The 15,201-nt window shown below is 50.2% G+C and overlaps 1 protein-coding gene across 3 annotated transcripts in view; it reads right to left on the bottom strand.

Moving 5' to 3' along the window:
* The window catches only part of DSCAM (DS cell adhesion molecule), a 656,562-nt gene that overhangs the window by 255,616 nt on the left and 385,745 nt on the right, over positions 1-15,201 (bottom strand). For all 3 annotated transcript variants that reach the window (XM_075334961.1, XM_075334962.1, XM_075334963.1), the window contains exon 17: positions 4,690-4,930. In XM_075334961.1, the coding sequence (XP_075191076.1) occupies positions 4,690-4,930 (241 nt within the window). The remainder of the gene's footprint in view (positions 1-4,689; positions 4,931-15,201) is intronic.

The following is a 15,201-nucleotide window of genomic DNA, read 5'->3' as shown; positions in this document are numbered from 1 at the left end:
TTATGTGGACCTTGCCATTGCACAATGCACACCTGATTTTGTCCACAACATGTGTGTGCAGGGCAGGGATGGAACGCCTGGAAAAGTAGTGGCGGCTGGGAATCACGTACTGTGGGACAGCCACCGACATCAGATTTTCAAAAAGGCCAAGAATTCTGATATGCTGTCATTCAGGACCATAGCACAGGGGTGGGGAGAGGGGTACTTCTTCCTTCTCTCGCTTCTTTCTCTCCAGGTCTCCAGGGTTTGGGAATGGACAGCTGAACACTTCCATGGAATAGTGTGGAGATGCTCCGTGGCACTGCTGCTGCTTGTGGTGATGTCACATCCTCTCTTTACAGGAAGGCAGGTGGCTTTGTTGCTCGGGAGAGGGAGGAAGAGGCAGATAATGCAGCAGGAGAAGCCTCAGTTTTTCACGTGTGTGCTCCACTGCAGCTCGTGCTTTGCATTGAGATGTCTCGTTTTGCAGCTGGTGCTCAGGCTCAGCACTTTCATGCCTCGCTTCAGGCTCTGACAGGAGAGCATGCAAATGATCCATCTCTTGTAGTCAGCACATTGCCTGAAGAAATGCCACGCCAGAGAGTTCCTTTGAGCTACCTTTGGTGTGCTCAGTCCGTCGATGCGGTGGGCAGTCGTAGCCGACGGATTGGCTAGGGGCCGTTGCTCCCTCTTTTGCTGTGCTACTGGGGTAGCAGTACGACCTCCTCTTCCTCCGAACTGTGCATGTCACTTAAATGGCCTTCATTCCATGTGGGATCTAGGACCTCATCATCTCCTGTATCATCTTCCACCCACTCCTCACCCTTGCCATCCTCAGCCCTGCCCTTCTTGCCAGTCTGAACACTGCGGAAAGCCGCAGAAGTTAGCACTTGTGTTTCCTCATCCTCAGAGATGTGATCTGGTGGTCCACTAACCATGTGCACTAGCCATGTGCATGTCCTCATCCTCCAACACAACAAGTAGTGAGACAACAGTGCACTCTGTCTCTTTCACTTCTGGGGCAACGCCAAGTGGATGGGCAAACAGAGTCATCAAAAAGCATAGGTGACTGCTGCATGACTTGGGGACCTGACTGATTTGCTCATTGGTGAGAAAGATGGTCATGGTCTGCAGGTGTAAACTCTACGATTTCAGCAGGGGACCAGGTGGAAGACAATGCGGAGGAACTGGAGGCACTCTCAGCCACCCAATCTAAAACCGCAATCTACTTGTTCTGCCTCACCATTTGTACAGGGGTACTCAGGCTTACGAAATTACACAGAACGTCTTGTCGCCTGCGTGCACCAGAGGAAGGTGTTGTATTTGGGTGCGTAGCAAGCACAGATCGACCGCGTCCTTTCCCTGCAGCAGCTCAACCACCACCGCGTACACGTCCGCTATGTGATTGTCTTAAATGGAGCCAAGTGTAATGCGAGATTTACTTGCATTGCACTCGTGACAATCATACCATACTCTTACTCAGTCTGGGGTTCCACGCAAGATCTTGCCTCGTGGGGTAAGGATGATTCTGAGAAAGGTTATGAATCAGCCCAGAACTACACGGAAGTGCTTGGTCAATGACCTGAAGAGCGCTAGGACCACAGTCTCAAAGAAAATGATTATTTGTAGTAACACACTATGTCGTCAAGGGTTTAAATCCGGCAGGGTAGACTTGAAGTTCCCCAATGATCATCTGGATGATCCAGGGGAGGCATTGGAGAAGGTCATGTGATCAGACGACACAAAAATAGAACTTTATGGTATCAACTCCACTTTTGTTTGGATTAAGCAGAAGGGTGAGTACAATCCCAGCAATGTATATAAAGAGAATAGAAGTCATTCATTTTTGCCAAAGTCTCTCCATACCTCATAGCCAGAAAACTTTAAGAAGTAGTCATAAGCACAAGTGTGCAGATAAAAGATTATTTAATGAACAGGCAGTGATATAATACAGGGTATGGATATATAAACAGTGTACAAAAGGTTACAAAGACATGGAGGGTGATTGATTCCCCAAATGTGACTACATACAAAATCACACCAAATTAATCATATGTAGCTCACTGGCATGGTTAGTGCTAAGAAGAGGTTAATAAACAATACAGTGTAACCAGGAAGGTCAGCAGCTGAAAAGATCAATATACCGGCTACACTTGGAAAATAACCATATTGCACAAAACCAGAGACCAGTCTAGAGCTTACCAAGGTAGCAAAGGAAGCAGGCACACAAGGGGACAGTCCCAACACGTGTTTCGTGTGGTGACTTCTTCAGGGGACTGGTCTCTGGTTTTGTGCAATATGGTTATTTTCCAAGTGTAGCCGGTATATTGATCTTTTCAGCTGCTGACCTTCCTGGTTACACTGTATTGTTTATTAACCTCTTCTTAGCACTAACCATGCCAGTGAGCTACATATGATTAATTTGGTGTGATTTTGTATGTAGTCACATTTGGGGAATCAATCACCCTCCATGTCTTTGTAACCTTTTGTACACTGTTTATATATCCATACCCTGTATTATATCACTGCCTGTTCATTAAAGAATCTTTTATCTGCACACTTGTGCTTATGACTACTTCTTAAAGTTTTCTGGCTATGAGGTATGGAGAGACTTTGGCAAAAATGAATGACTTCTATTCTCTTTATATACATATATGTCCCCAGAAGTCTTTGCCTCTCACCATTGTTAAGATCCATTGTCACTGTTCTACGTTTTACAATCCCAGCAATGAAGCATGGGGGTGGAAACATACTTCGAGAGTGCTTTTCTGCAAAGGGGACAGGATGACTGCATTGTACTAAAGGAAGGATGGATGGGGTCATGTATCGCAAGATTTTGGCCAACAACCTCCTTCCCTCAGTAAGAGTACTGAAGATTGATCATGGCTGTGTCTTCAATGACCCGAAATGTACAGCCAAGGAAACTAAGGGGCGGCTCTGTAAGAAGCATTTCAAGGTTCTAGAGTGGCCTAGCCAGTCTCCAGACCTGAACCCAAAAGAAAATCTTTAGAGGGAGCTGAAACTCAATGTTGCCCAGTGACAGTCCTGAAACCTGAAAGATCTGAAGAAGATCTGTATGGAGGAGTGACCTGAGAGATCTGGAGAAGATCTGTATGGAGGAGTGACCTGAAAGATCTAGAGAAGATCTGTATGGAGGAGTGACCTGAAAGATCTGGAGAAGGTCTGTAAGGAGGAGAGACCTGAAAGATCTGGAGAAGATCTGTACAGAGGAGTGACCTGAAAGATCTGGAGAAGATCTGTATGGAGGAGTCGACAAAATCCCTGCTGCAGTGTGCGCAAACCTGGTCAAGATCTACAGGAAACGTCCGACCTCTGTAACTGCAAACAAAGGTTTCTACCAAATATTAAGTCCTGTTTTTCTATTGTACCAAATAATTATTTCATGCAAATTAATTAACAATCATAAAATGGTATTTTCTTTTTTTTTATTCAGTTTGTCACAGCTGAAGTTACCTACGATAAAAGTTACAGAACTCTCCATTCTCTGTAGGTGGGAAACCCTGCAAAATCGGCAGAGTATCATATACTTATGTTCCCCGCTGTATGTCCTCATCCTGGTGTATATGTCTCCATCCTGGTATATAATAATAATCTTTATTTCTATAGCGCATCCCGGTATATTTGATCCTCATCTTGAGCTCATCCTGGTATATATTATTCCCATCCTGGTTTATATGTCCCCATGCTGAGCCCATTTTGTTATATATGTCCTCTTTCCTGATGTATATGATCCCCATTCTGCTATATATGTGTCCTATTCCTGGTATATATGTTCCCCATTATGGGACCATCCTGGTATATATGATCCCGTTATGCTGCTAAAAAAAATAAACAATTCCACTCACCTTCCCTCCACTCCCCTGGTGCGCAGTGTCCACAACTGATGTCGGCAACTCACTTCTATGTGTAAGCGACAGGCAGCACATGACGTTACTTCTACGCACTCCCACTCACACGTCAATGTAGGCTGTCGGCTAATCCAAAATGAATATTCACTATGGGAGTGGGTAATATTAATTTTCCTTAATGGTGGACATACGTGATTACCCCGTACCTCTGTCCCTCCTACCTGTCCTTTTGTCCATACCTCCCTGTCCTCCAGTCCTGTCCTGCGTTCCCCACATGCTGCCCTCTGCTTTCTTGCTCTCCCGGTATTCGACCTTGGCTCTGTTCTTTGGCTTGTTTTCTCCTCGGTACAGACGTGACATCCCGGTATAGACCGTGACTGATCGACTATTCCTGCTCTTGTTAGTGATCTCTAGTGGGCTTCTGTCTAACTGCACTCAGGAGTTCTTTTCCTACCCGAGTCCCTGCGCCCCCTGGTGGTAGCTTGCCAAAACCCCCCACTTTCCTCCCAAATTTGTGGGAAAATATGTGCTTCTCAAAGCAGAAGGTTTGCTACAATTGTGTTCAGTTCATGGGGGGACGATTTGTGCTGCTGAGATGATTGAGTGAGCTGGATACTTCTGTAACAAAACCTCAGAAGTAATAAGTATTAGGTCTGTGGAGGTTTCCATCCACTAGTTAATTAGATATAAAATATATAGTATAATAGAAAGTTGCAGAAGTTTAAACTGAACAAGTCCTTTAATAAGTCTGAGATCTCAGGGTTTTCCTGCTTTTTTCATCCGGATCCCTCACCCCTGGCCCCTAGGCCAGACATGATAATCGCCCCACGGAGGGACTTACCATCCTCTAGCGTTGTGGTGATGATTTCCTGAGACGATGGCCCTGTCCCGGCCCGGTTACACGCCTGCACCACCACTCCGTACTGGGTGAACTTCTTCAGATTATCCAAAGTGTACAACTCGCTGTCCCCGGTGGTGTCCACAGTGATTATATTGAACTGGTAGTTGCCTCCGGTGCTATATTCCCTGAAGCCGATTTGGTAACCACGGATGATCCCGTTTTGCAGGTGCTTTTTGGGGGCCTTGAATAATAATAATAAAAAATTAAATTAATAATTATATACATAGTCATAAAAAATGTAAAATAAATAACAAATTATTGCATGTGGAGGACAACGAGCTCCTCTCTCTAATAAGCTGCTCCTAGTAGCACCATATAGTGTTCAAATAATAGTATAATACTGCACTGTAAAAGTCATTCACTTTCAATGCCACCTACAAAAAAAAAGATAAATCCATAAAAATAATAAAATAAAAAGAGAATTTTGTTTACTTACCGTAAATTCTTTTTCTTATAGTTCCGTATTGGGAGACAAAGACCATGGGTGTTTAGCTTCTGCCTCCGGAGGACACACAAAGTACTACACTAAAAAGTGTAGCTCCTCCCTCCGAGCATATACACCCCCTGGATGACCACATTTAGCCAGTTTAGTGCAAAAGCTGAAGGAGAATAGCCATTCACAAGTAGAACCGAGCAAGAACCGGAACAACCGGAGACTCTGTCCACGACAACAGCTGGTGATAACACACGGAACAAGAAAATTGCCAACAGGCAACAGGGAGGGAGCTGGGTCTCCCAATACGGAACTATAAGAAAAAGAATTTACGGTAAGTAAACAAAATTCTCTTTTTCTTTATCGTTCCTATGGGAGACCCAGACCATGGGACGTCTCAAAGCTGTCCATGGGTAAGAATAAACAGAAAAAACTAAGAAGTAGGCGGAGCCTAACTTCACAAGTGGGCGACAGCCGCCTGAAGGATGCGTCTGCCCAAGCTCGCATCTGCCGAAGCATGAGCATGCACTTGGTAGTACTTCGAAAAGGTATGCAGGCTAGTCCAAGTGGCAACCTGACAGACTTGTTGAGCCTGGTGCCTAAAAGCCCAAGAGGCACCGACAGCTCTGGTCAAGTGTGCTTTGATCCAGAGTATGAAACGCTTTCTCAAAGCGATGAACAGGGGCCGGACAGAAGGAAGGCAAGGAAATGTCCTGGTTAAGGTGGAAGGGAGAGACCACCTTAGGAAGAAAGTCCGGAGTCGGACGGAGAACTACCTTGTCTTGGTGAAAAACCAAAAAAGGTGACTCCGAGGAGAGCGCAGCCAAATCAGAGACTCTCCTGAGAGAAGTTATGGCAACTAGAAAGGCCACCTTTTGAGAAAGACGATACAAAGAAACCTCCCTAAGGGGCTCAAAAGGGGGTTTCTGCAATACCGTGAGGACCAAGTTAAGGTCCCAGGGATCCAAGGGCCGCCGGTAAGGCGGAATGATGTGAGACGCACCTTGCATGAAGGTGCGGACCTGAGCCAGCCGGGCGAGACGCCACTGGAACAGCACTGATAGAGCTGAGACTTGTCCCTTGAGAGAGTTGAGGGACAGTCCTAGCTGCAGACCGGACTGTAAAAAAGACAGAAGGGTCGGCAACGAGAATGGCCAAGGAGGATGGCCGGAAGAGCGACACCAGGACAGGAAAATTTTCCAAGTCCTGTGATAGATCTTGACGGAGGAAGACTTACGGGCCCGAGTCATAGTGGAGATGACTTCAGGAGGAATACCAGAAGCCGTCAAAATCCAGGACTCAAGAGCCACGCCGTCAATTTGAGTGCCACAGAATTCGGGCGGAAAAACGGACCTTGCGAGAGTAGGTCTGGACGGTCCGGAAGATGCCACGGCATCTCTACGGACAGATGGAGCAGGTCCGGATACCAAGCTCACCTGGGCCAGTCCGGTGCAATGAGGATGACTCGACGGCCCTCCATTCTGATCTTGCGCAAGACTCTGGGCAAGAAAGCTAGAGGGGGAAACACGTAGGACAGACGAAACTGGGACCAATCCTGTACCAGAGCGTCCGCGGCGAAGGCCTGAGGATCGTGGGAGCGAGCCACGTAAACCGGAACCTTGTTGTTGTGACGGGATGCCATTAGGTCCACGTCCGGAGTGCCCCACTTGCAGCAGATTGACTGAAACACTGCCGGGTGCAGGGACCACTCGCCACCGTCCACGGATTGACGGCTGAGATAATCTGCCTCCCAGTTTTCTACGCCTGGGATGTGGACTGCGGATATGGTGGACTTGGAGTCCTCCGCCCATTGAAGAATGCGTTGGACCTCCAACATTGCCAGGCGGCTGCGTGTCCCGCCCTGGTGATTGATGTAGGCAACCGCTGTCGCGTTGTCTGACTGGACTCGAATGTGCCTGCCCGCCAACAGGTGGTGAAAGTCTAGGAGAGCTAGAAGCACAGCTCTGGTTTCCAGCACATTGATTGAAAGGGCTGACTCGGACGGAGTCCAAGTGCCCTGTGCTCTGTGGTGGAGATATACCACTCCCCAGCCGGATAGGCTGGCATCCGTGGTGAGAATCACCCAGGACGGAGTCAGAAAGGAGCGCCCCTGGGACAGGGAGAGGGGCCGAAGCCACCACTGAAGAGAGCTCCTGGTCCGTGGCGACAGAGCCACTAACCTGTGTAAGGAGGAAGGCCGCTTGTCCCAACAGCAGAGAATGTCCAGCTGCAGAAGGCGCAGATGGAACTGGGCAAAGGGAACCGCCTCCATGGACGCCACCATTTGACCCAGCACCTGCATCAGGCGCCTGAGGGAATAACGGCGGGGCCTCAGAAGAGAGCGCACAGCTAGCCGGAGAGACTGCTGTTTGACTAAGGGCAACTTCACAAGTGCCGGCAAAGTCTCGAACTGCATCCCTAGGTACGTGAGACTCTGAGTCGGAGTCAGGGTGGATTTGGGAAGATTGACAAGCCACCCGAATTGGGCTAGAGTGGCGAGAGTGAGCTAAACACTCCGCTGACAGTCTGCGCTGGATGGACCCTTGACCAGAAGGTCGTCCAGATAAGGAAGCACTGCCAACCCCTGGAGGTGCAGGACCGCAATCACTGCCGCCATGACCTTGGTGAATACCCGAGGGGCCATGGCTAACCCGAAGGGGAGAGCCACGAATTGGAAATGATCCTCTCCTATCGCAAAACGTAACCAACGCTGGTGTGACACTGCGATTGGCACATGTAGATAGGCATCTCTGATGTCGATGGACGCCAGGAAATCCCCTTGGGTCATAGAGGCAATGACTGATCGCAGAGACTCCATGCGAAAATGCCGCACCCGAACATGCTTGTTGAGAAGCTTGAGATCCAGGATGGGCCGGAAGGTACCGTTCTTTTTTGGAACTAGGAAAAGGTTTGAGTAAAAACCTCTGAACCGTTCTCGAGCAGGAACTGGTACAATCACTCCGTTTGCCTGCAAGGATGTCACGGCCTGTGAGAAGGCGGCGGCCTTGGAGCAAGGGGGAGTTGAGAGAAAAAATCTGTTTGGCGGGCTGGAAGAGAACTCTATCCTGTAGCCGTGAGATATGATGTCTCTCACCCACTGATCGGAGACTTGCTTTAACCAAGCGTCGCCAAAGTGGGAGAGCCTGCCACCGACTAAGGACGTGGCTGGAGCGGGCCGAGAGTCATGAGGAGGCTGCCTTAGTGGCAGAACCTCCTGCGGACTTCTGCGGACGCGCTTTTGTGCGCCAGTTGGATTTCTGATCCTTAGCTGAGTTAGCGGGCGAGGCGGAAGGCTTAGAGGATGACCAGTTGGAGGAACGAAAGGAACGAAACCTCGATTGATTCCTACCCTGGGCGGGTTTCCTGGTCTTGGTTTGTGGCATGGAAGTACTCTTCCCGCCAGTAGCTTCCTTAATGATTTCATCCAGCTGTTCACCAAACAGCCGTGAACCAGCAAAAGGGAGCCCAGCAAGAAACTTCTTGGAAGAAGAATCTGCCTTCCACTCTCGAAGCCACAAAATCCTGTGGATAACAAGAGAATTAGCTGAAGCCACCGCAGTGCGGTGAGCAGCCTCTAGCATTGCAGACATGGCATAAGATGAAAAAGCTGAAGCCTGAGAGGTTAAGGTAACCATCTCAGGCATAGATTCCTTGGTGAGGGAATGCATCTCCTCTAGAGAAGCAGAGATGGCTTTGAGAGCCCACACTGCTGCAAAAGTCGGGGAAAACGTGGCCCCCGCAGCTTCCTACACAGATTTGGCCAAAAGGTCAATCTGACGGTCAGTGGAATCCTTAAGAGAGGTGCCGTCAGCCACCGACACAACGGTCCGGGCTGAGAGCCTAGACACCGGAGGGTCTACCTTTGGGGAGTGAGACCACTCCTTGACCACCTCAGGTGGAAATGGAAACCGGTCATCAGAACCACGCTTTGGAAAGCGTTTGTCAGGGCAGGCCCTGGGTTTGGTCACAGCGGTCTGAAAACTGGAGTGGTTAAAGAACACACTCTTCACTCTCTTAGGCGAGGTAAACTGATGTTTTTCTGCCAAAGAGGGTTGCTCCTCTGAGACTGGCGGATTGAGATCCAGCACAGAATTAATAGAAGCAATTAAGTCACTAAGATCTGAGTCACCCTCAGAGAAATCGATGGGATACATAGCCTCCGAGCCACCCGTGAGGGCATCCTCCTCATCTTGCGAGTCAGCTCTTGAGACAGAGCCATAGGATGAGGAGGGGGAGGAAACCCTGCGCCTTCTCTCAGAAGGACGGGGTCTGGGACCAGATGATGAATCCTCCGTGAGCTCCGATGGACGGAGGTCAGAGGATAGGAATCCTCTGTCAAGAGTATTAGAGGCACCCTGTGAGGAGGGCTGATGCATATTCATCAAAGTCCTGGACAAAAGTCCCATGGACTCAGCAAATGACTGGGATATGGACCTAGAAAAGGACTCTACCCAGGCCGGGGGTTCAGCCACAGGTGCAGCAGCAGCAGCCTGAGAGACCACTGGGGGTGAGACTCCAGGCTGTGGCACCGCCAAGTTAGAGCAACCATCACAGTGTGGATAAGTGCTCGGCTCAGGCAGCAGGAGCTTACATGCAGTGCATACAGAATAAAGCTTTGGAGCCTTGCTACTTGTGTGAGACATGCTGCTGGAGTGGGGGCTTTGCAGAGAATGAACCCCAGGGAGAATATACAGAGGTGCACAACCGGAGACTGGCTGTGGCTTACCAGACCGCTGGGTGCGGTTGTTGTGTGCCCTCCAGATCCCGAAGCCCGGTCCCCCAGTGCACAGCACCTCAGCAGAGATGCAGAGTGCAGAATGTCCCAGAGCAGAGTAAACTCTGCATGAGAAATGGCCGCCGGAGCGAGGAGAGGGGGCGGGACTAGGGGGCGTTCCTATAGGAGAGTGGGAACTGGAGGGCTATAGAGACCTGCAGGGGAGGAGGGACGCCCCAGCAGTGGTGAGTGTCCCTCCCCTGTGTAGAACGGCCGCCGGGAGGAGCCGAGCCTGTCCCTCTGCATGAGTGACATGCGAGGGCAGGAAAACGAAACTAGGCCTCCGGCAAAGCCGGGGCCTAAATTTAAGTGGCGAGGCCGACAAGCAGGCACCATCGGCGCGGTTCTCAGGCAAAAGCTAGAGAACCCGCCGGAAAAGTCAAAATAATCATATACAGCATACTCTCCCCATACAATAAAGAACCGGGACCCCCAACACATAAACATCTCAGGTACTTAGCTGCTGAGACGCAGGGCCAGGTCCCTGGGGATGAGTGCTCCGGTCCAACAGGATCCTCAAGGGGCTGTGGATGGAGACCGGACTCCTGCCAAGCATGGAGACCATGCTGGCTCCCACTTCAAGCCAGAGCCCAGAAGGGATGGTGAAGGAGCGCGGCATGTAAGGCTCCAGCCTTGGAAATCAACCTTAACAACACCGCCGACACAGTGGGGTGAGAAGGGACATGCCGGGAGTCCAGACGTGGACTCGCATTTCTTCAAACTCTAACCAAAAATCAAACAAATCAGATGAGAATGCATGTGTGGATGTATGCCTCCTGAACACAAAGCGAAAAACTGGATAGGACTGGCTCTCCAGGGGGTGTATAAGCTCAGAGGGAGGAGCTACACTTTTAAGTGTAGTACTTTGTGTGTCCTCCGGAGGCAGAAGCTAAACACCCATGGTCTTGGTCTCCCATAGGAACGATAAAGAAATGAGCAGCGTTGTGTGGAAAGCTGGGGCTGCTTTTCTCTCCATAGAGTGTTGCTAATACAACCACACAGTGCTCAAATAATAGCACTATATTGTTAGTACAGACATAAAGTACCCACTCACCCTCACTCCTGTCTACATATAAAAGAAAAAATACAATAAAAACCAAACTGAAATGTCCACGGGTGTGCCACGGGTGACAGACAGTCATGTGGTTTCTGGCAATAGAAGATCACTGCGTTTGGCTGCGCAAAATGCTCCCTGATTTTCTATTGTTACTGCTGTCAGTATTCAATGGTATAGGTAGCTTTCCTGCTGGATTGATCTCTTCCCCTATAGGACCCAGCGGAGCTCTCCTTCCATACAGCTGCTGATTATCACTATTCCCCTTGTGCGTAAATACTCCCATCCTCCCTGGAATGGTGCTGGTGATATTATTCAGTTCATACAAGCTCTGGTTGCAAGCAGGTGGCTTGTACTCATCTGTTTTATTACTGCAGAAGCTTTGCTGAACTTCCACCTGAGTCATCTATGGATAAGTAGTTCATGCATTTCCCCAATGTGTCCCCATTGTGTCTTCCTCTAGCATTTATTGGGGTTGACAAAGAGCTCATCCTACCCATTCCCTGCTTAAGGTCCAGCACTAGGGATACCTAGGGTCAGGTATCCAGCTGGCGCATAGGAGCGGAAACTATCTAGGGTGGTGAGGGGCCCCAGGGACCAGTGGTAGGTTTGGTCAAGGGTCATTGTCTCCCCCTTCCCTTACCTATCGCCGCTCGCTTGGTACTTCCCCGTACCTAGTGTGACAGTTGTGTTCTATGGAGGATATGGAGCTCTTCTTATCTCCATATTCTGGTGAAATAATATAACTATATACAACTCCAATTCCCAGAAAGTTGTGCTGCTGTGTAAAGTATAAAGAAGAATGCAATGTTGTGGAAATCTCTTATCGCCATATTTTATTAACCACAAAACAAAGAACAGATCAAAAGATGAACGTTAGACATTTTTATATTTAATTTAAAAATAAAAAAATAATTTGAAAAAAGAGAATTTTGTTTACTTACCGTAAATTCTTTTTCTTATAGTTCCGACATGGGAGACCCAGACCATGGGTGTATAGCTTCTGCCTCCGGAGGACACACAAAGTACTACACCAAAAGTGTAGCTCCTCCCTCCGAGCATATACACCCCCCTGGATGACAAATCTAGTGCAAAAGCTGAAGGAGGACATCCACCCATAAGTAGAGATAGAGTAAAACCCGGAATAACCAGAACCTCTGTCTACAACAACAGCCGGTGAAAAACACACGGAACAAGAAAACTGCCAACAGGCAACAGGGAGGGTGCTGGGTCTCCCATGTCGGAACTATAAGAAAAAGAATTTACGGTAAGTAAACAAAATTCTCTTTTTCTTCATCGTTCCTTATGGGAGACCCAGACCATGGGACGTCTCAAAGCAGTCCATGGGTGGGAAATAAACAGAAACTGAGAAGTAGGCAAAACCTAACTTCACAAATGGGCGACAGCCGCCCGAAGGATGCGTCTGCCCAAGCTCGCATCTGCCGAAGCATGAGCATGCACTTGGTAGTGCTTCGAAAAGGTGTGCAGACTAGACCAAGTGGCAGCCTGACAGACCTGCTGAGCCATAGCCTGGTGCCTGAAAGCCCAGGAGGCACCGACAGCTCTGGTCGAGTGCGCCTTAATCCCCGGCGGGGGAGGCACCTGAGAACATTGGTAGGCATCGGATATGGCCGACCTAATCCAACGAGCTAGGGTCGGTTTAGAAGCCGAGAGACCCTTGCGCTGACCTGTGGTCAGCACAAAAAGAGAGGTGCACCGCCTAAGAACAGCGGTGCGTGACACATAGATCCGGAGCGTCCGCACCTAATCTAAAGCATGCAACGCTTTCTCAAAGCGATGCACAGGGGCCGAACAAAGGGAAGACAATGAAATGTCCTGGTCAAGGTGGAAAGGAGACACCACCTTAGGGAGAAAGCCCGGAGTCGGACGGAGAACCACCTTGTCTTGGTGAAAAAACCAAAAAGGGTGACTCCGAAGAGAGCACAGTCAAATCAGAGACTCTCCTGAGAGAAGTTATGGCCACCAGAAAGACCACTTTCTGTGAAAGACGAAACAACGAAGCCTCCCTAAGAGGCTCAAAGGGGGGTTTCTGTAAGGCCGTGAGGACCAGATTAAGGTCCCAGGGATCCAGAGGCCGCCGGAAAGGCGGAATGATGTGAGATGCGCCCTGCATGAAGGTGCGCACCTGGGCCAGTCGGGCGATACGCCGCTGGAACAACACTGACAGAGCCGAGACCTGTCCCTTGAGGGAATTGAGGGATAGTCCTAGCTGCAGACCGGACTGTAGAGAGGGCAGGATGGTCGGCAAGGAAAACGGCCAAGGAGCATGGCCGGAAGAGCGACACCAGGACAGGAAAATTCTCCAAGTCCTGTGGTAAAACCTGGCCGAGGAAGACTTCCGAGCCTGAGTCATAGTGGAGATGACCTCGGAAGGAATGCCTGAAGCCATAAGGATCCAGGACTCAAGAGCCACGCCGTCAATCTGAGAGCCGCAGAATTCTTGCGGAAAAACGGACCTTGTGAGAGAAGGTCTGGGCGGTCCGGGAGATGCCACGGCACCTCTACGGACAGACGGAGCAGGTCTGGGAACCAAGCTCGCCTGGGCCAGTCTGGGGCGATGAGTATGACCCGACGGCCCTCCATTCTGATCTTGCGCAGGACTCTGGGCAAGAGAGCTAGAGGGGGAAACACGTAGGCCAGACGGAACTGGGACCAATCCTGAACCAGCGCGTCCGCCGCCAAGGCCTGAGGATCGTGGGAGCGAGCCACGTAAACCGGGACCTTGTTGTTGTGCCGGGATGCCATTGCAGGGCCCACTCGCCGCTGTCCACGGTTTGACGGCTGAGATAATCTGCCTCCCAGTTTTCTACGCCTGGGATGTGGACTGCGGATATGGTGGACTTGGAGTCCTCCGTCCACTGAAGGATGCGTTGAATTTCCAACAGGGCTAGGCGGCTGCGAGTCCCGCCCTGGTGAGGCAACTGCTGTTGCGTTGTCTGACTGGACTCGAATGTGCTTGCCCGCCGACAGGTGGTGAAAAGCTACGAGAGCTAAGAGCACAGCTCTGATTTCCAGCACATTGATCGAGAGGGCTGGTTCGGACGGAGTCCAAGTGCCCTGTGCTCGGTGGTTTAGAAACACTGCTCCCCAGCCGGATAGACTGGCATCCGTGGTGAGAATCACCCAGGACGGGGCCAGAAAAGAGCGTCCCTGGGACAGAGAGAGGGGCCGAAGCCACCACTGAAGAGAGCTCCTGGTCTGTGGCGACAGAGCCACCAGCCTGTGCAAGGAAGAGGTCCGCTTGTCCCAACAGCGGAGAATGTCCAGCTGCAGGGGACGCAGATGGAACTGGCAAAGGGAACCGCTTCCATTGACGCCACCATCTGACCCAGCACCTGCATGAGGTGCCTGATGGAATGACGGCGGAGCCTCAGCAGAGAGCGAACCGCCAGATGAAAGGATTGCTGTTTGACTAAGGGCAGCTTCACAAGTGCCAGCAGAGTCTCGAATTGCATCCCTAGGTACGTAAGTTCCTGGGTCGGGGTCAGAGTGGACTTGGGCAGATTGACAAGCCACCCGAATTGAACAAGCGTGGCGAGAGTGAGCGAGACACTTCGCTGACAGTCTGCACTGGATGAAGCCTTGACTAGAAGGTCGTCCAGGTAAGGAATCACTGCCAACCCCTGGAGGTGCAGAACCGCAACCACTGCTGCCATGACCTTGGTGAATACACGAGGGGCCGTGGCTAACCCGAAGGGGAGAGCCACGAATTGGAAATGTTCCTCTCCGATTACAAAACGTAGCCAACGCTGGTGTGAAACTGCGATTGGCACATGCAGATAGACATCTCTGATGTCGATGGATGCTAAGAAATCTCCTTGGGTCATTGACTGATCGCAGAGACTCCATGCAAAAATGCCGCACCTGAACATGCTTGTTGAGAAGCTTGAGATCCAGGTCGGAAGGCACCGTCCTTTTCGGGGACTAGGAAGAGATTTGAGTAGAAATCTCAGAACCGTTCCCAGTCGGGAACTGGTACAATTACTCCATTGGCCTGCAAGAATGCCACGGCCTGTGAGAAGGCGACGGCCTTGGAGCAGGGGGGAGTTGACAGAAAAAATCTGTTTGGCGGGCTGGATAGAACTCTATTCTGTAGCCGTGGGAGATGGTATCCCACACCCACTGATCGAAGACGTGTTGAAACCACACGTCGCCCAAGTGGGAGAGCCT

The sequence above is a fragment of the Anomaloglossus baeobatrachus genome, chromosome 2 (assembly GCF_048569485.1).
Source record: "Anomaloglossus baeobatrachus isolate aAnoBae1 chromosome 2, aAnoBae1.hap1, whole genome shotgun sequence".
NCBI lineage: Eukaryota > Metazoa > Chordata > Amphibia > Anura > Aromobatidae > Anomaloglossus > Anomaloglossus baeobatrachus.
Note: the sequence above shows the minus strand (reverse complement) of the source record. Positions and strands in the feature narration are given on the sequence as shown.